The following is a 24,489-nucleotide window of genomic DNA, read 5'->3' on the forward strand; positions in this document are numbered from 1 at the left end:
TTCTGATAAAAGATGAGCAAGTGCCAGCCTGTACAGTTTGTGATGCTCTTTTGCCAAGGGATTACAGAAAGGTTTGCAAATGCTACAATATTACCTGACACTCTTAGGCTAATTAAAAAGCGTGCTGAATTTTTATCTTCCCCTCTCCACAGCCATGCCATCCGGGGCTACCCGATACCCCTCACCAGATTGAATTTCACAGGCTGCTACCATAATAATGCCGTATGCAACAGATGACTGAACGGGCAGCCGTGGGCAGCTCAGCGAAAAACTTTCCAGAGCAGACGGGCTTAGCAACCTCAGAATTTCCTTTTAATTTCTTTTGATAATGAAGAAAGAAAACAGTTTTGCTTTTAACTATGACTTCTCAGGAAGAGGTGAGTGAAGCTTTGGGAGCATGCAATATCCTCTAAATAAATGATACATCAGTGTTTAGCTTTCGTGTAATGTTCTTTACCATGCTGTTTTGTTTCCTGATGGACAACTTATGCAACAATTACAAGGCATTTTTTTTTAATATTTAAAAGTAATGCACAGTAAAGTGTACTTTTATTTTCCTTGAGGTTAGCAGATTCCATATAAAATTTTATATATAAATATATAAAATTTATGTTCATTGACATGTACATGAAATTTTATCAAATGAAAGAGTAGAAACCTTATTGTAGTTGTTTGGTTAAAGGTGATAAGATTTTCCAGGTGACTTAAAGATACAGTGACACAGACAAACCATGTATTCTTCGTCTTAAATATGTCATTGTAAGCATTTTCTGGGACTGACTCTGCAAACATGCTGCTTTTACAGCTTACCAGCTCCACTGTCTTTAACAAATCTGAACTTGTTTCACACCACTGTGAGTTCAAAAATCTGATTCCTTTTGTTAGTGACAGTGTGCAGAACCAGAGTCAGAAATTAGCATTTCAAATCCATTTACCCTGAATTCTAGTGTTGCCTGATTTAATTGTTTTTACTGTGCAGAAAGAAATCAAAGGTTTTCTGGAGTAAAATTCAGTGAGCCCCTGCATAAGAATCCTGTCAGGTGCTGTGCGGGTGTCATACGCTTTTTAGTCTTGTTTCCTATTGCAATTAAAGAGCAAGGGATGGATTCACACCCCCAGTGTGAGTTATTAAAAGTAGCTGCGGTGCTTAGACAAATTTGAACAAAAATTAACTTCAGTAGTTTGCTAGTAAATTAGTTATAAGAGATCCTCTTGTGAACATCAAGTACATAATAGATTGCCTCCAGCTCTGGAGCTCTCAGTACAGGAAAGGCATGGACCTGTTGGAGAGGGGCCGGAGGAGGCCACAAAAATGATCAGATGGCTGGAACAGCTGTGCTGTGAGGACAGGCTGAGAGAGTTGGGGCCGTTCAGCCTGGGAAAGAGAAGGATCCAGGGAGACCTTATTGTAGCCTTTCAGTACTTAAAGGGGCTTATATAAAAGATGGAGACAGACTTTTTAGCAGTGCCTGTTGTGACCGGACAAGGGGAGATGGTTTTAAAATGAAGGAGGGGAGGTTCAGGCCAGACATGAGGAAGAATTTTTTACACCGAGGGTTAGTGAAGCACTGGCCCAGGTTGCCCAGAGAGGTGGTAGATGTCCCATCCCTAGAGACATTCCAGGTCAGGCTGGACAGGGCTCTGAGCAACCTGATCTAGTCAAAGATGTCCCTGCTCATTAAAGGGGGGCTGGACCAAATGACCTTTGAATGTCCCTTCCAACCCAAACTATTCTGTAATTCTACAATAACATTTTGAAAGGTAATATGTTTTTTGTTTTTTCCTTTCTGTATTTTAAACATGTTGAGTTAGGTACAAGAGACAAATACCACTTCTGGAAGTCTTGAAATCATCTCTGTGACAGAAGATGAACCACCAGTACCAGAAATTCAGTTTTCCTTCAAAAGATTTTTTTGCATACCACAAGCAAAAGTGGACCCCACTGCAGATGGATCTGGTAGGGATACTGCAGAGCTTTTTGACCCTTGTTATCTAACTGGCAGGTCTTTAGCCTTGCAAAACTATGCTTGTCTACTCAGTCAGAGTGTGCAATCACTTAGATGAAGAAGAAATGCAGCCTCACTCCCCCAGCTGTGAAGTTTTGCAGGCATATTAACAGGTGATCACATTTTGTGTTAGCTTGTGTACGCAAGCATTTTTCACAGACAGATCATTCACACACTTCAGCCACACAGCACATATTTATTTGCCCACGCTTTTCAGATACACTTTTGAATGGCTTATTTGAAATTTTACCAACCTCGAAACTGATCTGAATATAAAATACAGCTGAATATATTCCTATAGGTTTCATGGCAAAAATAATCATTAACTTCAACAGAGGCAGGCTGGGCATCGAGGATGAAGATAGAGCAATTTAATTTTCTAGTCCATTAGCTACTACAGCTGTCCAAGAATTTTGGTGTACCAGACACCAACTCCCTTGTCAAAACCAGTTATTCAGCTACTGCTGAGAGAGTCTGTGTAGGCTGGGATTTGCTTGTGAGTCTATAAGCACTGGGAAACACTCCTCATCCTTGACTGACTGTGTCTGCCAATCTCAAATTCAAGGCTCTAAGAATGAGGGAGTAAAGAGCTGCATGAATTAAAATTGAAAACAAGGTTCTGCCAGTTCCTGTGTGTACCCATGATCAAGTTGTGTATGCTATTTTCCCACAGTTTGCCCTTTGTGTATCAGAATACGTTTGAAATGAGTGAACCATTCATTATTTTCAGTGGAAGGTGGTGTTGTCTTCCAGGATGATAATACCACTAAGTTGCAGTCAGCCATGGAGATGGCAGTCAGCCATGGAGGTGGCTAGTGAGCAGGACTGCTCCAGCTCATGAAACATGTCCTGCAATTACTTCTAATGCATATTTTGACTTTAGATGCATCTTTTTTCCTTGTATTTATAGCAAAACTTTGGACAGATTGCCTTTTCCCATATTTTTCAAGACTAGTTTGGAGGTCCTGTTTTTAACAAATTTAGCTTTCTATCATTTTCAGCTAACCTTCCTTCCAAGTCCAAAAGGACCAGTGACATTCCTCCTTCTTGGAGTCCTGTCTTTTTCCAATATCCCTGCTCCTGTTTGAATCTTTGTGCTCCTATTAATTGTTTTTAGTGCCTCTGTTACCCCAACTCTGGAGAAGTGCAGCATGCATGGCACTTAGCTCCCCAGTGCACAAGGAAGAGCTATGTGGCCTCCAGCCTTGTCCCAGTATTTCAATTGTCCCACAGTGCTCAGAGCAGCATCCAGCTGGGGCTACAACTGGACAGAGCACTGGGACCATGGGCTTGGTGCCAGCAAGAGTCAGGAGGCATCACAGATAGGAACAGTTGTATGGAAAAGACTCAAACTAGTTTGTTCATTGCTGTTTCGATTGCAAGAATTTTTTAGTCCACTTGAGCTTTCCGAAGTCTTCAGAGACTATACCTGTACCTTGCACACAGGTTTGACTACACAAACAAAACATTTTTATTCCACGACTCACATTTTCAGAAGTGCTCATATACTTGTAAAGCTCACAGTGTGATGTAGCCCACGAAAATAGAAATTTAGAGCTCACATTCTCACTTGCATTGAGGACAGACCAGATGTTCTGTAAGGGTGTGATTCAGAACCTTGTGTGGCAAACGCTAAAGAGGTGTCTGAGAGCACTAGCCAGCCCCAAAGCACTTGGAGCCTTCTCAGTTCCTGAGCCAGGGGATCCAAACCCATCCAGGTCAGGTCAGCTCCCAAAGTGCATGCAGGGGTTACCACTGCCATTTAGTTTAATAATAGATAAATCTGTTTCATTGTAAACTCAAGCTGGTTTAACTTCACAGAATCTGTTCTCTCTGTCTGGTTTCTAGGAGATATCGAACCAACTTCGTTGTGCCATGTTTTTGCCTCCCTAAAATACTTTCCATATATCTGTGGTTTATTCCTTGCAGTAATCCTAGCAGTTGCGATTGGCCTGGGTGGTGAGTACTATTAGTTATTCATTAGGTTCTCACTTAACCATTCAAATGCTTAATTTTTCATGAGCCTTTTACTTAGAATGGAATTAAACTGCTACTGTGGCTTGTTTGCTGAAGTAAAAAATCTTGTTGATGTGATGGCTTTAAATTTTATTTACATGTAGGGATAAAATAGATCTGGCAGTCATGAGAGGATTGGTGTAATATTTACAACACTGGACAACCCACAGCTCCAGGAAACCTTTCTCTAGTAAAACTTCACTGATTCATCTTAGGTGCTGAACTAAGAGGTTAGAAACTGGGGGAGGCTTCAGGTAGCACACACCATATTTTTCTCCTGTAATTCACTTCTCTAAGTTTGTTTTCAAAGAAATAAAGAACTTTCCCCTATCACAAACAACTTCTACAAAGGAAAAGGAAAGGTAGAATGAGTTGAGTTGTGACTGGGAAGTGTGGCCTGCTTAGTTCTAGGTGCCAAATACTTTGATGCTAGAACACTGCCTGCACACCTATAGCAGGGATAAGCTTGTGACAGGTTGAGGCAACCCCTCAGGAAGGGAGTGCACTGGTTGTATTTTGCAAGGGTCTCCTTGCTTTGCTGCTGAGGGGCTGAGGCACCAGATAGAAGCTCACCCTGGAATGAAACATAAACTGGGTAGAGGGAGGTGGGAAGACAGCACAGACAGCAAGGCCAATTCTTCCTCGAAGTCATTATTAATGGATAAGTTTAGCAGCACCATGTAGCAACCTCCAGGTTGAATTTCAAAAGTTCCTAGAGTACAGAACTTGTCTTTTGCTTAGCAAGATAGAAATCTGGCCAGATAATGGAATTCAGAAGTGTTAAATTAATATCCACATGTGTTTTCATCACCCTGTTTTCTTTCGTTCTTGTTAGTCCAATACAACTGCATTGGGAAGTTTCGCTGCCGATCATCCTTTAAGTGTATCCAGAAATCAGCCAGGTGCAATGGTGTCTTCAACTGTAAAGAAGGGGAGGATGAGTACGGATGTGGTAATTTAAATTTGATTATAAGTCCCTCCTACCTCCTCCTGTAGCATCTGGCACATCATCAAGAAATGCATGTTGTAAAGAGTTTTGGTGAGACAAGAAAGATAGACACTGATGGATTACCTAAATCATCACTTCAGAGGATCAATCTCCCTGAGGTATTGATTTACAGTTTATGAGAAATCAAACTGCTTTTGAGAGAAATATGAGGATTGCTGATTATTGTTACTGCCATATCAGGCATCTTTCTCCCTTAGAAGTCGAGGTGCTTCTTGACTGCTGGCATTTTCTCCGCCTCCAAGGTATATCACCACTGCATTATAGTCTGTATATACAGCACCCTCTGTATTCACTGGCACGCAGTTGCACTGTATCAGTTTTGAAGACTGCAAAAGCCTGTTAATACCTTAAGGGACGTAGGAACTGGAGAGATCAGCACTGCCTTTTGTAACATTGAGTACTGCAGAGTTTTCTGCTTCATATGTGAAATGCATGCCCCTGTGACTGAGTTTCCCTCTGTAATCGTTTCAGGCATCACAGCGCCATTTTAAATGGTCCATCCCTGTCCTGTGCTATGGAAGATGACTTTGGTGTTTGTAGCCACTGGAGAGAAATATTAGTAAACAGAATAACTGATTTTTAGATCAGTACATGTGTAATTCTGACTCCTGTACCCAGCGGTAAGGAGGCAGCACAGCATTCCATCTGTGCAATACGAGGAATGACAGGAACCATGAGCTTTTGCCCCCAGCTAACCCCACACAATTCTGTTAATCTTTGGCATGTTTTCCCCAGGGAGACATTGGGCCTCTGCAGAAACTGTGGGTGATATATTTGCTTTTCTTATCTGCCTTTGCAATGCTGTAGCCCTGGCCTATGGGCACCTGAGGGAAACACCTGTCCACCAGTGACCATGTGCATGGCCTCCCTTCTCCCTGGGGAGACCATGTAGACATGTTCTTTCCCAGGTCCAGGTGCTTCCTCCTCCCTGTGGCTCTGCGCTCTGGCAGTGGCTGTGGTGCAGGGTGCAGAGGACATGGTGACATGCAGGATGAAGGGACCGTAGGTGATGAATCTGTACCTGGGCCTCCTGCAGTGTTTCCCCATCAGTCTCTTGGCTGGTGTCACCGTTTACTGCAGGGCTGGATACAGCAGTTTATAGCTACGCTGGCTCCACAGGTTGGCTCAGCCCTATGCAGGGCTGGTGTGAAGAGCTGCCCACAGTGAAGGGCTGTGCTGAGCAGAGCCAGGCTGGTGTGACGAGGGAGTCCTTGGGAGATGAGCTCCCAACCCGCGCATCTCCCCAGCCCTTACCTGCCCATTAGCCCAGACATGCCAGCCCCATTTCAACAGAGGGAAGAAGGCAGGAAACTCCATGGCAGCCCAGAGGTGGCTGGGTGCAAGTGCATTCACCTTTCTGATCGTGCTGAGCAGCTCAGGTGGTGTCAACCACCTTTCGTCACTTCTCTTGATCGTAGGTCTCCTTGGTGACAAGCATCTGCAGCTCCAGCTCACTGCGATCAGCAAGGCTTGCTTGGGCTCACTGGAGGGCAAGGCTGCCTTCTCCATCTGCATTAGAGCTACCATCCCCTATCCATTCCCATGAGCATAGACAATTTTCTCATGGCCGTTATAGCTCAGCATACCTTAGTTCCCTTTCTCGAGGGGAAATAACAAACAAACAAACACAGAAAAATTCTGTCAAAGGATCCTAGTGATGGAAAGGACAAGTAGTAAAAACTCAGTGAGCCAAGAAATGTAGATGCCACAGAGGCGCATTGACTCTGTTGTGTACCTGATGGTTCTTCTTCACAACTCACTCGAGCTTTTCTTCTCCTGAATCTCAAAGTCAGGTTGAGTGGTAAGAAAGCAGTGCTGCAAGTGTTCACTTCTGGATCCTGGCGAACAGTCTGCTCTGATGACTGGAAAGCAGAGTATGGAAATACCACCTGCAAACACCTGGGTTTCTCAAGGTATGAACACAAAATGGAAGAAACTTTCTCTGGCATTTTGAACTAACTATGAGGTTTTAAATGTTCCTAATGAAACTTCGTATTAGTCTGTGCTTTAAAAGAAAAAAATGACTTAACAATCCACCTTTGTGAATGCTACTGTTGGAGAGATTTGGGATGATGCAGGAAATAGCCCTGAATACTTGTGCACTGCAAAACCCGTTTATTACTGTTATAAACCCTGGATGACAGCTAAACGTAATGGTTTGGTTAACTCTTTGCTATGGGGTGGAGGTGCCTGAACCCTGTTTGTCTCTCTAGTAGTGATACAGCCTGTCAATGAGGCACTAAAAATCTTATTATCATTTTCCACTTCCTTTACTTTCTCTGTAGGAAAACTGTATATACAGTTCATGTCATGACATCTGTTAAGAATTAAGGTCCACCTCACAAATAGAGAACATCCTGGTGAGACGATTCTTACTGAGTTGATCCCATTCCTGAACAAAGCACCATTTGTTTCACAAACTTTCACACAATTGAGAAAGAGTTTGAAGTTGTGACTAGCAATGATGCTCTGTTATTTCTTACAATGGTGTCATTCTAATTTCTGCACATTACAGTTAGCAGTATAAAGTGTCTTTAAATACGTTCTTGTTGGATAAAATACATCTCAACTGTTCAACAAAAAAGGCGAGAAGAAAAATTACAAGTTATTCATCCTCCCTGTTGCAAATCATAACTCTAGAAAAAAGAGATAACGTGCCTTTCAGTTCTTCAGGTAATGTGTCAACTTATTGCAATAAAAGCTTTATTGCAATATTCGAATTAAAATTTCTTTTCACTGCCAGTTAAATGCCTTCCACACATGATTATGGCAAAAATACGTGCACGCTATAGGAAATGTTTCTTGGGGAGGATAGGATTACTTTATCAAGTGTCAGAATCCGATTATTGTGGTTGCTACGTTGCGTTTTCATTAGCAGAACCGCTGAATTATTTAAACAGATTACTGAAATGCTGTCTGAGGAAGTTGTGTTTATGGTTTATTTGCAGTTACGTGAGTTCAGGTTACCTGCCTGTGGCTGCAGTTGAAAAGCAGTTTCAAAGACATTTCGTATCCCTCAGCCACTGGTTTTCAGCTGATCAAGTGACATCACTTCACAATGCAACAAACCTCAGGTATGCCTCAGCCTGTTCATCCTGACAGAAAGAAAGCAATCAATAGAAGGAGAATTACTAATCATCTGAGATTGTTGCCTATTTTTTCAGGCATGTAGTACTTCATAAGTGGTTGGTGTTGTTATGCATCATGGACCAAGGTTCTGTAGCAGTCTTGCTGAAATGCAAATTCAGAGCCCGATCCAAGGCCCATTAAAATCAATGAAGCATTTAAAATGAGCTATTTGAAAAGCCTATTTATCCCATGATCCCCTTTTTTACAAATGGATAGACACCAGACACTTATATTTTTCCATTGTGATGCAGTTTGTTTCAGTTTACGGATTTCTAGATGTGTCCCAGTGGGCTTATGAACCCTTTATGGTCCATTTCTTCCTCCTGACAATTGCTTGTTTTTCTTAGTTACCTTTCACTGAGAAGCAAGTTATGGATCCAAGGAGACTACAGATCACATGTTGAAAATTGCTGATGTGCCTCCCCTCACAGAAAAGCAAACCACTCTTCAGCAGGGGAACATATGGCCTGTAGGCTCCTGATGGTGTCTAAACTCCTAACTTAAGTACTTCAGCCAAATGGCCTACGTAGATTGGATTAGGACATAGCTTTGTATCTTTTTCAATATATGAGCTACTTATATTTATGTGCACATAGCTGTATAGGAAGATGAAACAATATAGAAAAAAAACTCAGTATCCATTGCCCAGAACTAATACTGCACTGTCTTTTCATCTTAGAGAGGAATGCACTTCTGGCAATGTGATCATCTTAAAATGTTTGGGTAAGAATCAAGAAAAGTGAGAATAAAATAATAAACTGTCCTTCATCCACTGCATGGCAGGAGGTGGGAGGAACGATATACTCAGGGAATACTATACCATCAATTTATCACACCAAAGAAAAATTATATTTTTTGTATAAAATAGAAAAGAATTTCAGAAAGTGAGAATAGGCTGGGAGGGCAGATTGGGAGCGTCAGGTAGCAGGAGAGTTTTGGTGAGAATCACAGTAGGAAGCAGACATGTAAGGACTGTGAGTGGAGTCCGTGGACTGATATTGTAAGTCCAACTCTTTGACCTCTTGGTAAGAGAAAGTAAATTCTGTCTTAACATGTGAACTTCCATCCCATACCTCTCCATGTCAGCTAGTTTTCAGATCAGGTTACAAGAAGTGAAAAACAGAACAAAAACAAAACAAAACCAAAAAAACAAACAAACAAAAACAAAACCACACAACAGCAAAATAATCACCAGGGAAGAGGAGATGCTTCAGCCTGTCTGTGTGTGCCCCTGAAGCCCTGTGCATTTAAGGAGGGCAGAACAGTGGGTTTTGCAGCTCAGCTGAGCACTACATCTGCAGGAGAGAAGATGTGAGCCCCCCAGCCCCCATGCTGGCTACTTGTCATGATGCTGCAGGGATGGGAGCGGGGAGGAGAAACCTCTGGGGTCAGCCACAGCCTGAGATGTGGGCCATGGGGATGGGGACAGTCCTGCTGCGGACACATCCCAGACTCAGCAAGACTAGGAGCAGAGGGGCTGAAGGTGTCCAAAACCATGAGTGTGTTTTCTCCACGGACCGTAACGTTTGCTTTCTGGCAGTGTGTGGGACACGGGCCAGCTATGGGCCGCGGATTGTGGGGGGCAACGCATCTTCCCCCCGGCAGTGGCCCTGGCAGGTCAGCCTGCAGTTCCAGGGACATCACCTCTGCGGAGGGTCTGTCATCACCCCACGCTGGATCATCACAGCCGCCCACTGCGTCTATGAGTAAGTTCCTAAATCATCTTGTTCAGTGTGTCTCACTGACCAGGCTTGCAGCAGGTCTGGATGTGGGGCCACTGCAAAGGAAGGCCAATGCACTGTACTTTGTCTTAAAAATAAACTACAGGAGAGATTGGGTTATCTTTATTTCATAGGATTGCTCTGTAACGTTCAAACCATCTCTTTCTCTTCTTGCACAAGTGCAAGTATTTATTGAAAAAGAGTCTCCCCAAGAATTGGTCCAGATCAGGGGCTCTAGTTTTCCAATATACTGGACACTTCCAGCTTCCTGGGAAATCAGCTTAAAACAACACTTAAATGCTAGACTTTAGGTGTCCCAATCTGCAACTTCTGTACATTGCATGTGAGTTAACAGCTCAGGAGGAATATGTACTTGGCTCTTCTGGTTCTCTGAGGCTCCAAAGTAAATTCCACAATCCTTTTCAAGTTGACAGGATCAATCAGTGGTAGTTAGTGAGTTGTACTGCACTTAGTGCCCATTACAAAATATCCAGTGCTCCTTTTTATGCTGTTGAAGTAGTCTTTGAGTTGTAAATAGATGCTAAACAGTTATTTGGACTCCTCTTCTTTGTGTAGTTGTAAAGGTAGCCCTCTCTCTTATTTATGAGTTCTTCTGTTTTGCAGTCTCATTTGTTGCTAATAGTGCAGGAGAGCAATTTTCCCTCTTAAATACTCCAGCCCACTTTCACCCAAGTCATTTAGACAGCTAAAATGGGATTTGTCTGACCACTTCTACGCACCCACAACACAGGTGCCTGCTTCTGAGCAAGTCCCATAGGATGCTTTTATACCCAATAGAGAGAAGAGATGGGACAGACAAACCCCACTCCCAGATCCTATTTAGAGCCCTGTGTTGCCACGAAAATAATTACTTAGGAATTCAGCATTTTAGGACTTTTGTCCTTAGCTCTGTACCCCACAACCCGGTTGCTTGTGACATGTTCAAAGGCTGAAGGAGATGGGAGCTGGCAACACCACCCACAACCCTGGAGCCTTTTCCCAGCATGCCTGCTAACCCACTGTTAGCCCAGTAGGGTGAAGCCAGGAGATGAGGAGCTGCTCATGTGCTGGAGGCTGAAAGATGTGGCTGCTCATCAACTGGGGGCAGAAAATCCTTCCAGAAGGAAAGCCTCGCCCTTGGAAAGACTTTGCCACAAGTGCTGCTGAGCTGATGGCTGAGCATAGACATGTCAGGTGGTAGCATTGACTGCTGTGGGTCACGTAGGAGGACAGATGGTAGGCCAATGCAAAACTCTCATATGTTTGTAGAAAGCTGCACAGATAATATACTAATGACCCAATGTGTTACTAAGATTAGTCACCCTTTCTGCATTTTTGGAAACTAGACACAAAACATAGCCAATATTACTAGATAAGTAAGCAAATAGAGCTGACTATAGATACTTGCCTGTAGAGTTTTACATGGTTTGTAAACCCAGGAGACAATTAGAAAACCTGAAGGTTTACTTGAAGGTTTTTCACTCTCTCTTACCTCTTTGTTTCAGTCTGTACTTGCCGAGCTCATGGAGTGTGCAGGTTGGTTTTGTGACTCAGCAAGACACCCAGGTTCACCCATATTCAGTGGAAAAAATTATATACCATCGAAATTATAAACCCAAGACAATGGGAAACGATATAGCACTGATGAAACTGTCAGCAACACTTCCTCTCAATGGTAATTCTTTCTATTAGCTTTCACTTGACTTCCTCACCTTACTAGACAAAAGTGAGAAAGGTCTTTTGTAGTACAGACAGGGAAAAGTCTGTTGGTGCCCTATGCCTGACCCAGGACAGCTGAGTAGATCCCCACCACCTCTAAGAGCAATGAGAGATGCATGGTGTAGATATAGCCAGTCTGCTGCTGTGAGGGCAAGGCAGAGATCCCTGTTCAGACTACCCCAGCAGAAGTCCCTCGGTCTCAGTATCAGGAACTCCTTTGTACTCGATATCCAGGCACAGAGAGCAACAACGTGGTCATAGGGCTCTGCAAAATGTTCCCAGTCCATTCTAGTATTGGCTTATTGAAGGCATTTAATAATAGGCAAACATTAACTTTATTCTTTTTAAATATTTTTCCTATCTAAAATAAACACCCCACCTCATTGTACTTGGAGGTCATGGAGATTTTTATCATGTCCTTGCTGTGAGTATAGGGAGATCCAGCAGTGTCCAAAGCTGAAAATCAAGCTAAAATTGCAAAGAGAAGAAAAGGCAATTCAAATATAATGATGCTTTTAAATTAAAACTACTTTTATTTTCTCAGCAGGATGTTACCTACAGCTGATGCAGTTATTGAACTGAAATAATGTACAATAATATTGTATGAATTTAAATGATCACCTGCCAATATGTCCTAATCACTGTGAGCTCTCTGCAAAGGGGAGCTGGCTCTCTCTGATGCATCTAGATTGTCGGTTCCAAAATCAATTCTCTCGAAATAATTTAAACTGCCACTTTGAATGGAAATCAAGCTTGATTTTTTGTTGTTGTTGTTATATCTCAGCTAGTGCTGTTTTCTTTTGCTTGGGAATAGATTTGGGAGGCTGTCAAAAACAGTAATGGCTCTGTACCTGAAGCTGATACCCACTATGCCCTGGGGTGAGGACGGCAGCCTGGGGGACTTGGAGGCTCCACATTATGGGCTTGATGCTTTGAGTTGGGATCATTGCACTGGGGGGAACCAAACCATCAGGAGTTGCCCAGTAATACCTTGTATCTTCCCTCCCTGTGCTCAGTGTCAGTTCATCTTGACACATTACAGTTTTTCCCTGCAAGCATCACTGATTATATTGCATGGCATTGAGTTTCCTGGAGCACAGAGGCACTGAAACTCTATGAGCTGATGAGTGGGATGCCAAGAGCACCCCAGACGTCTTTTTGCCCTTTCAGAAAAGGACAGAGATATGCACACGTGGCTCTTTGTACGTGCTGCTGCACAAAACCTGTTAGGAAGTGCCATGCGGTCATGCTGTGGTCAGCCATGGCCATTTCTCTGGGGTCTGATCTGCCCATAAGCTGCATAAATGGTGCATTTCTTGTTTGCTCATTCTTCAGGTTATTCACCTGCCAACACCTCTTTCTGTTGCTTTACACTAGAAACTAATTAGGCCTGGTGTGGGTATTGTTTCAGACCTACGGTATTGGCCAAATGACAAAAGACCTGCACAACTGCCAGACTATTTATGTGGAGAGTGGATGGTGTTCATAACATGTTCACTGCAAGCCAACATTTTTGCTTAATTTAAAAAGCATTTATATTTTCTCTCTCTTTTTTTTTGTTAATAGGTCACATAGAGCCAATTTGTCTGCCTAATTTTGGTGAACAGTTCCCAGCAGGGAAAATGTGCTGGGTGTCAGGATGGGGAGCAACTGTGGAAGGAGGTATTTTAAATAGTCTGCTGTTGTTTGCACTACATGAAAGCATCTCACATATACTAAATACAGGATTTGGTTGGACCATTGTTCAGCATTCAGTTTTCTGGAATAGTTGGGGTTGAAAAGAAGACTTATTTCTAAATGCACAGAAAGCACAGCATTAATGCAAGAATCCACCATGCATTTTTCAAGAGAAAGCATGTATGCATTTTCAGGCAGGGTGGATGATGCAGAAATTGGATCTGTGAATAATGGCACAAAGAAAAGGGAATTCTTTCTTTTGTTTACCATGACTCACGAGTCATGTTAATCAATAATACATAGTGAATCACTTTTGTGTGAAAATGCTTGAATTCTTAGGTCACTGTTTTTTATAATTCTCCAATTAATCTCATTTAATATGTTCCCGTTGTTCAGAGAACAAGAACAGTAAGTTACCTGACCTACAGATAATAGCAATAGGTGGGAAAAAAATGAAAGCAAGGTTTACCACAGAAAAATTGACATTAGACAGTGGCAAATACCATCATTTGTAGAAATGATCCATCCAAACTCTGAATAAAATAAAATAGATATTTATAACATAAAACAGATATTGTCAGATGATTTGCTGACTGACAGAACAGGTGATAAATTCAAAACAAATTGTGAGACTAGAATTTGAGACAGTGTCCAAGTAGCTTCATTACTGTCATTGACTGTCTAGTTTGAAGTAGAAACATACGATGTGCAGCTTTATATTACATCCTGTGATAATCCACAGCTTTATAGAGTTGTTAGTCACTGGATTCTGTAAGTGATGGGACACCTAGTTTCCTTACTTGATGCTGCCATTTTAATGATATTTCTTTCAGCCTTTCTTGCCTGTTCTTCATATACTAAAATATTTTCTGTTTATAATTAGAGATTAGTTTCAAGGATAGAGAGTTTTTTTCCTTGTTTTTTTAACAGGTGATACATCCGACACCATGAATTATGCAGGTGTTCCTCTGATTTCTAATGCAATTTGCAATCACAGGGATGTCTATGGTGGGATCATAACTTCTTCAATGCTTTGTGCTGGTTTCCTAAAGGGAGGGGTAGACACCTGCCAGGTATGGAAGTTTCCAAACTGCAATTGTGCTCATTAAGAGCAGAAATGGAAAAACATGAGTGATAAGCTATCAGAAGGCACTCCCAGGCTTTTCTTGGGCAAACATTTAGTTTTGTGCCATTTACTCTATTTACCATGAATATCTATCACTGACTGCATGCATTCATATGCTACAATTCCCTTCTTACGTTTCTTCTGTAGACCGTATCTGCTGTTTCTGAAACCAAATTTACTTAAGACATTGTTTTAATTTCTTACTTGTGCTACAGCATGGTGCCATCTTTTCTCTGCCCTGGCTGTGGCCTCTGCACTGCACTGTGAGCAGCTCTGGAGACCTGCAAGGTGTAGAAACCTCATAGTGAAAAGCAGCCAAAGCACATACTGATAAAGAAGCAGAAGCATGTGATTTTGGAAAAAATAGAGTGAGGCAGGGGAAGGAAAAAAGGGAGAAGTGTTTAAGTAACTCCGAGGACTGGTAATGACTCTGAGGGAGATGGGTTCACAGTAGGATCAGAGAATCCTCTACAACACAGGGTGGTGATGATTCAAAATCACTGTCAGAGTCATGACACTGCCCACCTAGTGCCAGGTCTCATCTCCATACACACTAATGTGTACTCACCTAGCTAGTCATAGATGAAGAGCAAGGGCTGGGGGAGAATTTTGTGTTTTTAGATTTTCTCAGTCCCCAGTAAGCATGGGACAAGACAAAGCAAAGGCATTAAGTGCATAGATCTTAATTTAAGTGCCTGTTTGCACAACTTCCCCAGCAAGGTACCCAGCACCAGCATGTCACTAAGGCTGGTAGAGCTGCCCAAAGGCAGCACACGGCTCCATGTGGCACAATGAGCCCTACTTGCCGAAGGGACAGGCTTATTCCAAATTACTTTTTTTTTTTTTACTTTTGTTGTACTGTCTCTGTTGCTTATAGGGCTGGAAACTGCCCAAGCAAAGTAAATTATTAGTTTTCAGTACTCAGATATGAGTCCAGTGAGTTGAATCTGCTTAGCAAAGTGTCTGGGAAGAGCCAGAAAAGCAATGTGTGAGATTGTGTGCAGGAGCAGGCAGGGAAGGAGGTAGGTTATAAGCTTCTTGTTGGCACCTGGGCTTAGCTCAGCTCAATAGCTATGAGCTTTTTGAGACAAGCAGCTGTGAGAAAACAAGACCACAGCATGGAGACCACAGACTAGCAATACCGTGCCTTGCAGGACAGACATAGTTCTCAACACCTAAATGTTGTTTAATAGCAGGCTTCAGCATTGTTTCTATTGTACTGTACTGCTAATTGGGGAAATAAAAATATCCTTTTCTGAGGATCCAGAGCAGAAACAGGAGACTTTGAATTATTGGGCTATGCTTCTTCCTCTATCTCCTCAAACAGACAGTTCCCCTCCTTTTTTGGGGCACTAATGTTTGTTTTCTCTCTTTGTCCTCCAGGGAGATAGTGGAGGCCCTTTAGCATGTGAAGATATGAGTATCTGGAAGTTGGTGGGGACCACCAGCTTTGGAGTGGGCTGTGCAGAAAAGAACAAGCCGGGTGTCTACAGCCGAACCACCTCCTTCCTCGACTGGATACACGAACAGATGGAGGTCAGGTTTTGCCCTGTGTCTCCATCTCCGGTTGTTGCTTTGCAGTGACAAGGAAGTGGGGGGACACTGCAGACACCTTTCCCTGACCCGAGGGTGGGCCACTCTCCAGAGACCAGGTCCTATGCTGTCAGCATCCCTCCAGTGGTGCCAGAGATGCCAGGCTCAGCCAGTGGAGCAGGGAGGGTTGTTGTGCTTCAGGTTGACTCCCAGAAAGGGTTCTGGTGCCTAAGCAGAGGCATCTAGAGCCATTTTAGAGATCCCAGGCTGTCCTGCCTGGCCCACAGGTGTCCCTGCAGAAAGGCAAGGATCTGCACCTAGCCTTAGGTTGTATCCGCCATCCCCATAGGGATGTCTCAGATACCCTGAAATGGCTCAGGTAGATATGACAGAGGATCTGTGGGAGATCTGAGACTTTCCAGATAAACTGCTGGAGATCAAGCAAAGTGCACTAAGACACCTCAAGTGGCCCTAGATAGTACATGTGTAAGGCAAGTGAACTGTCCTCCACTGCCCTGGTAGGAACCCAGACACATAGTTCACAGGTGGACACCTATGCACAGGCTCTCAGTTGTCATTTTCTTAGCTTCATGGCAAAGCTACCCTAAGCACCAAAGTCTACATTCTATCCTGCTCTAGCCTGGTCCTCACAGACAGTGGTGCCAGGGCTGCTATTCCAGCATGCAGTTTGCTGGAAGCAAGGAAGGAAGGAAGGAAGGAAGGAAAGAAGGAAGGAAGGAATAGCAATGATGCTATTCCAGCACCAGCAATACAGCCCCCAGCGCTGACAGGTGCCTGTGCCACCATGATGGCACATGAGGAAGCCACTCCTGCCCCCATCTCGTTTGTGAAATATGTGAGATTTCCTCCTCAAACCAAAGTGCCAATATCAAGGATTCACAGACAAGGAAATGCCTGAAATAAGGTTATGTGTGTAATTTCAGTTCAGTCTCCCATCTGTATACTGTATGACACATTCTGTTTTCACAACCTATATTACACATGAAGATTTATGCTATCACATACCAATCTGTCACTCAACAAAGCTAAAGAAGATAGAATAACATTTCCAAATCATAGAATCACAGAATGGTTGGGGTTGGAAGGGATGTCTGGAGATCACCTGGTCCAACCCACCTGCTAAAGAAGGTTCACCCAGAGCAGATCACACAGAAATGTGTCCAGACGGGTTTTGAATGTCTCCAGAGAAGGAGACTCCACAGCCTCTCTGGGCAGCCTGTTCCAGTGCTCTGGCATCCTCAAAGTAAAGAATTTTCTCCTCATGTTTAGGCAGAACTTCCTGTGCTCTAGTCTGTGCCTGTTGCTCCTCACTGGGCACCACTGAAAGGAGTCTGGTCCCATCCTATTGACACCCACCCTTGAAATATTTATAAACATTGATAAGATCCCCTCTCAGCCTTCTCTTCTTCAGGCTGAACAGATCCAGCTCTCTCAGTCTTTCCTGATAAGAAAGATGCTCCAGACCCCTAATCATCTTCGTACGCCACTGTTGGACTTCTTCCAGTAATTCTTTGTCCTACTTAAACTGGGGAGCCCAGAACTGGGCGTAATGCTCCAGATGTGGCATCACCAGGGCAGAGTAGGGGGGGATAACCTCCCTTGACCTGCTGGTCACACTTTTCCTAATGCACCCCGGAATTTTGAAGACCTCTAATATTACTTTTTTTTTTTTCTTTTCTTCCCTCCCAATATATAAATCATTGTGATTCATTTGTAGATTAAGAAGCCCAGACATTTCAGATGAAGAGTTCATATCCAATGAAAGCGTAGATTTCTATTATAAAGAAGTGATCAAAGGGGGAAAAAAGTACAGCTAAATCTTTGTTTAGCTAAATTCTAAGATGTTATAATTTTTCCCAGGGAAACATTAATTAATCAATTTATCCTCTTAGAAAGGATTTTCAACTACAGCACAATAACATGGACACTCTTTAATGGACTCTGAAACAAATGGAAAGAAAATAGAGCTAGTGTGTCTTCAAAAATGGAACCAAGGTAATGGCTTGCACCTGGCATAATGGTGCTGATCTGCTCTTACCTGCCATTGCTCACCATGGACTGGGGTTCGTTTGGTCTTTCCAGAAGTTTCTTCAAACAAAATTAACTCTCATAGCTAAGGCTTAGCAAACGAGTTAGGAAAAAGATCCATTTTGATCTAAGAGATGCAAAATTGCAACATAAGGAATTTGACCATCAGCATGCCCTTAGAGGCTTTCTTTCTGGAAATTAGCTTTATAAGAGCTCAGCCATCAGGGCCAATAATCTAATGCAAGCCATGACCAAAGAAGAGGCATTTGTGTTTTCTGATCTTCCATTTCCAGTTTTGAAACATGAATAAAGCACTTCCGTTGCTCAGATTTTTGGGAGGATACAAACATTTTGCTAAAGGCTCTCTCCTGTGAGTGCAAAGCACTTGCTTTCCACTATGGTGGAAATTAGTTGATGTCATTTAGCAAGATGTTTCTCCAACACATTGAATAGAATTTCTGCTGCCTCCATTTTGAACAGCTCTCCCATTAGGGAGAAAGAAAAAAGTTTATAGCATTAAGGGGAGTACCAGTGACCTACTGTCTGAGAAATATTGTGCCTCAACTTTTAAATCTAATAGATATGAAAGGTTCCCATCCCAATAAAAAAAAAAAAAAAAAAAAAAGAAAAGGTAATGGAACAATTAAGAGGAAACAAAATAAACCCTTTCAAAGGCTACTTAGCTCGCCGCATGCATGTATCCCATGCATGCAGTATCTAGCATTATTACTAACATATTCCTCCACGCCCTGTAACCACAGTTCTTTATGAGCCTTATGTTCCTCAGCTTTGCGTAAGCTGAGAACCAGTGAACTGAAGTGGTGAGACAAGCTGATGGCATTTGCTCAGGCTCACAGTGCACGCAATGGGAATTGGAGCATGTGTGTTTTTCTGAAGAACTTCAGCTGTGGAACTGGCTCCAGCAGCCCCCTGGTTCCTTTGGTGATCGGAGTACAGCATGGAAAAAATGTCATTCCCTTTCAGAGTTCAATAGGTGGCAACATGAGTATTTGAATAGATGCACATCTGATTTTTCTTCTCAGAGAGAAGAACTGCAGACCTGAGGACAGCGGCAATGCGCTGGGCTTCTGAAAACTCGCATCATGCTCCAGTCCCACAGAAGGACCCACCACACTCTTCTGGACACCTGCTCTGGGCTTTGTACCATCATACACTACTTTTTACCATTCCTTTTTGGAACCAGTATTTAATGAAAACTGTTGCACAATCAGGCTGGTTTGGGTGGAAGAGGCAGCTGGATGCTGGACGATGGGCACGCGCATCAACTGCCAGCTACAAATTCCACATGTAGAAAAAGTGCTGAGACTGATAACCCAGGATGCTATCATGATAAAGTTTTGCAGGCACAATGAGCAAAAGACTAAAGAACCTTCAGATCAGGTTGCAAGCTATTACTTTAGTAGTTAACTTCCAAGAACCGACTTCAAAATACTTTTTTTCCTGAAAGTACTCATATATAAGGTCCATGCTCTGTTGCACAGGCAGCAACATCTTTCATTGAAGCCATAAAGCAAGCAGGAAGCAAGCAGCTGGTGATTTTGGCAAGCATTTGGCAAGTATGGAAGTATGGTCAACTTCTTATAATAGAAAAAATCTCTGGATCCAAATCTTTTATAATGTGGGTGTGAACAAAGTTCCTAAAAATTGAATTCTTAGGTGTTTCCTCATGGTAAATAGCTCTGAAATGAACAACACACAGGCTTTAACTTTACTGAAAAATTCGGAGATTACAGAACAAGCTTAAAGGAAGAGGAGCTTCTTTACTGCCTTCAGTAGGCCAGAGAGCCAAACCCATTGCTCTACCTGTGATGTACCATGCAGTGCAACAGCCACTGAGTACTCCCCAGCTCACACCATGTAGTACAGTCCACCAATACACTCACGCTCAGTCACATTCCCTGTTTTCCCTCCCTTTCTCTGCAGACAGGACAGTGAAGATCCCGTACTCTTTGTGCCTATTGGTGACATCAGTGGTGTGGATGAACCGATGCCAGCCAGGCAAGGGACAAAATATCTGAAGTGCTGCTGTGGTTTCCTGCTTTACAAGCCATTTTAATAGAACAGCCTCATGTTGTTAAGTTGGAAGGTGTCCAATCATTTTGTACTTGCCCTTTCTTAAATCCTGGGATGAAAGTTGTCAATTTTAGAACAGACTGTCAGGGACTAGGTAGGCTGAATACTGGATAGTATCGCCAGAGTTTTTGAATATCGGCCAAAATTGATCTTATCATCTGATCAAAGGCTGCTGATTTTCTTGAAATGTGGTTTTGGATGCAGTCTGTATGCTTCTGAATCAGTATCTGCATCACCACTGTCACCCATCACTGATGCAAGAAAGCATCAGTGGAATTGAAACTCTTTTCTCACTGCAACGTATTAGAATTGAGAAAGAACAGGAAACCTGTATGAACTGTCAACCTCCATGTTCTTCTGTGGATACAAACTTTGATCTTAGAGGACATTGAATCAATATCTTTCACCTTGGCTAAAGAAACTGCAGTGCAATGGAAAGAGCACTTCCAGAAATGGCATGTTGTTGGAAAGAAGACAGAAGCATTATTGCAAAGCTGACACAAAAACTGGAATGAAATGGTAAATTTCAACTAGACAGAACCAGAGTTTTAATGTTCACTGTTATAACATTTTCACAGCCTCAACATGGCTCATGTTTTAGTATTATCAGCAGTCTGGAGATAAGGACACTGCTTCCTGAGCTCACAGAGCTGTTATTTCATATTTCTGAAAACACCCCTGAAAATTCATTTTGAACTCCTTCTATTTACATTAAAAAAAAAAACAACAAACCAACCAAACAAACAAAACCAAAAAAAAACCAAACCCAAACCAAACCAAACAAAAAACTGTGCAATAAATACCCATAGTGGTCTGCCTCTATATTAGAAAGAAGTCCAATGTAAAATGTAGAGAGCTAGTGAACTCTTAGGAACAAGAAGCCACATTGCCCCCGCCCCCAGGTCAATGGCAAGCACTTAAGGGTAGACTTAACCAAGGCTCACAGAGCTGCAAATCTTTCTTTCTGATTTCTGTTATGCCCCTTGCTGTGGTGTTTTAGATATAGGTAGAATACAAAAGAGTCTCTCCGTAAAGCTGGATCTTCCTTCCCCAATGTATGACACTAATAAGCATGCCAGAGGTTTAAAAAAAAAATAAATATAATCACAATATTAACATGTTTCTTTGTGTTAACATAAGTGAAGATATACAAGGTTTTAGGACATTTTCTATGGGAAAGGTTTTATACAGACATGAGCATTGTGTATTATTCAAAGAGAGGTAGGATTGATGAAGCATTTTCTAACTTGTGGACTCAGGTCGCTGGTTGAAAGGGTTGATTTGACACAGGATTGCATTACAGCCGTAGTATCCCTCAGAAATACAACCCGCTTGTATGCATAGCCTGTGGAGCAAACTCACATCAACATGTAATAGACTCTCAGAAAATTAATCCAGCATATAACTTCACAGGAAATGTCCATCATATAAAAAAACCCCACAAACTCCTTTGCCATTCATCAGCCGTTCCTGTCATCAAGATGTTTAAATCCAGAAACTGAGACAAAGCTGGTAAGTTTGGATGAACCAGATGTAACGTGTGTTCAAAATGCACTTTTCCTGAACAGGCTGAAAAACATCACATAGATAAACTCTCCTTTGGCCAATGTGAAGTTCTTTTTTTTCACTTGAGGTGTACAAATAAAAAAGGCAATTTCTGTAAAGACACAGACCTAAGCATAAAAACAAATGCCTAAGTTTGGTGTCTGAGAAAGCAGAACTGTTTTCTGAGAGGTGACATGCTTTTAACAAGCTAACACATCCTTCGCCAGGAAGCAATCACTGCGCAGAGGCGGGGATGCCACACAGCTCTGCTTGTAGAGGCTGCCCCACTGTCACGACTCATGTAAGTCTGTAAGTGTGAATACAAGAACTGAACATTAAATTAAAAAAAAAATAATAGATCTGGCTCATCCAATTTTCTGAGGCCCTTCAACATCCAAGGAAAGCAGGTTGAAATCTTACATTCTAAGTGCTGCACTGTAAATCTTGGTGTTGTGGTGACAAGCCTAGTTCGATCACTGAAAGGCACACACTCTCCAATATCTCTGCGAGTGTAGTACTATTTTAGGTTATGCAGATAAAATTTCTTCAACAAATAGCCCTGTGAGAAGCACTATCACTCGTGTGAGCAGCAGGAGCCTGAGATTGCATAAAGCACGGTAAGAAGTGAGCTTACTTCAGCTGTTTAACTTTAGGGAAGGTACAAGGAAGTCTTTCTTATCTGAACTGAAAGAGCGCACTAGATCATTGCCTTTAATCTCTGGTTGTGGTGGGGTTTTTTTTGTATTTTACTCAAACAGAGGCTTCTGGGTTTGATTTGTTGCTTTTGTCACACATTTTTTTGCTGGTGGAACTCCAACCTCAGTAAAAGACAGCAGGTTGTGACCCCAACATCTAGGCTGATTAGCTGGGAAGGATTTTGAACAGCTTTCTTCAAAATTCAGCAGGGGAGAGGTAAAAATGTAGCCCTGTGGATGGCACAAAATGCTCAGATCAGTTTTTCCCAATCAAAAGAAAACTGACTCTGTACCTTATTTTTCTTTTTTTTCTGAAAAGCGCTTTGGTAGCTAAAAGCCTGAGCAATATGAATGTTCAAAGTGCAATGGGCAAAAGTAAAAAAAAATAATGATCCCATATTTCCTAATGCTAGAGTGCATTTACACAAGGTAAATGCAGGCACATAACTGGCAGCTGAGTGAGGAGCCTGGCCTCACCTCAGGTACCCACATGAATTCTTCTCTGAGGTTAGCAGCACACATCTGTGTGTCCCCATAGCCAGGGCTGGGTACAGCTGCATGGTGAAAACAAGCTTGATAAAATGCAGCCTTAGAAGGCCAAAGCAACTGCTTCAGTCCTGTAGCAGAGGACTAAATAAATGCAAATAAGCTGAAGCAAGTGGATGCTACCCTGTGCATCCACTTTTCAAAGACTGTTCCCTGCAGAGCCTGGTGCAGGCAGGCTGGTGGGGCTCTGGTGGCTGGGTGACTGTCTGTGACTTTCCCAAGAAAGGATTTACTTAATTATTGTTGATTTAAGTTAAAGTGGCCCCCAAGAGCAGTAGTGGGAATACGGCCTTCTTTTCTGACATGTGATCTTAAAATAAATATGGTCCCCTCGAAGCTTTCAAATGAGAGAGGGATGGCAGTGAGGGAGTAAAAAATTAGAAAGGGAGAGTAAAGAGTAAGACTGTCTTGAAGTACCACAGCATAAAGTGCTTGAGGGAGGAAATGATTTGTACTTAAAAATCGAATTACCAGTAAATTATAACTCTTTTCTAAAGATATCCCACTTTTTGCATAGACAGCCAAATGGGAGTGTTAGATCCTCTTTTTACAACCAGTGTGACTGACATGTATCATTTATTTGAGCACCCTTATTCTCAGCAGTATTACCTCTATTAGAAATGAATTTGAAATGCTTATGATAATATTGAGCCCACAGCAGATGGCAGCATACCTCAAAATTTTGCCTACATCCTCCATTAAAAAAAAACCCCAAAACAAACCACAAAATTAAACTGACTAAACAGCCTCAACTGCCAGAAATGGGCAATGAGAACACCATTATGGTCCCCATCGCACTCTTGGCTATTTGAGGAAAGGTTACTGGGGAGATGCAGCTGTCTCAGCAGAACTGGGGACTCCCAGGCACCTGGAGAATGGTCAGAGCATCCACCAGCCTGCCCAGGTCTCTGGTCAGCATTGTTCGTGGCTCCCCAAACTGTGTGGCTGTGCTGCGTGCTGGTGTTGCTGGCTCCTCACAGTACGGGATGCCCTGGAAATCATGGCCTCAGGCTTTCTCATGCTTTGATGCATTTAAAAGATATATATTTGATATATTTAATATATTAAAGAATTACAGCGGAATAGCAGTAAGGTATAACTGCAAAGCTGATTTTGATCTAGAAAGATCTGTGGAGCAGTATATTATCCACATCTCCAGCTACCTTGCTAGACTGTTCATATCTGAGACTGAAGCTATAATTGAATAATAGCAGTGAAAAAGAAAAGCTTCGCTACAAATGATTTTGGATCGCTCACTAATGGCAGAAAGATAAAAGTTTATTTAGAGATTTAGCAAACTTTTTTTTTTTTTTTTTTACTAGGATTAGGATGGCCTCATTACTTACAGAGTTCAGGGGAAAAATATAGTTCTCACATACAAATACTTCTGTAGAGGTACCCAGTACTAGATACTTGCCATGTTCAGATGCCCCTTAGATAGCTTAATTTTAATAAACACTTAAAGCAGGTAGGAAAATGCAAGTTAAGCTTCTCCAGAAAGAAATTACTTCATTGAGCTGAGGCTGCAGTGAGAGTGAAGGGAGTGGGGGTGTGAACTGGATGATCTTTTGAGGTCCCTTCCAACCCAACCTATTCTATTATTCTGTGATTCTATTTAAGGTTT

The 24,489-nt window shown here is 42.3% G+C and overlaps 1 protein-coding gene across 1 annotated transcript; it reads left to right on the forward strand.

Annotated features, from left to right (window-relative positions):
* Positions 1-359: 359 nt before the first annotated feature.
* TMPRSS3 (transmembrane serine protease 3) lies at positions 360-15,987 on the forward strand (the record flags this gene model as incomplete). Its single annotated transcript, XM_080353764.1, has 12 exons — positions 360-377; positions 1,813-1,957; positions 3,855-3,965; positions 4,858-4,974; positions 6,821-6,944; positions 7,980-8,105; positions 8,840-8,883; positions 9,701-9,866; positions 11,387-11,556; positions 13,167-13,262; positions 14,208-14,350; positions 15,787-15,987. The coding sequence occupies 12 exons, from the start codon at positions 360-362 to the stop codon at positions 15,985-15,987; spliced, it is 1,461 nt and encodes a 486-aa protein (XP_080209890.1).
* Positions 15,988-24,489: the final 8,502 nt, after the last annotated feature.

This window comes from Nesoenas mayeri (genome assembly GCF_963082525.1).
Source record: "Nesoenas mayeri genome assembly, chromosome: 1".
NCBI classification, from domain to species: Eukaryota; Metazoa; Chordata; class Aves; order Columbiformes; family Columbidae; genus Nesoenas; species Nesoenas mayeri.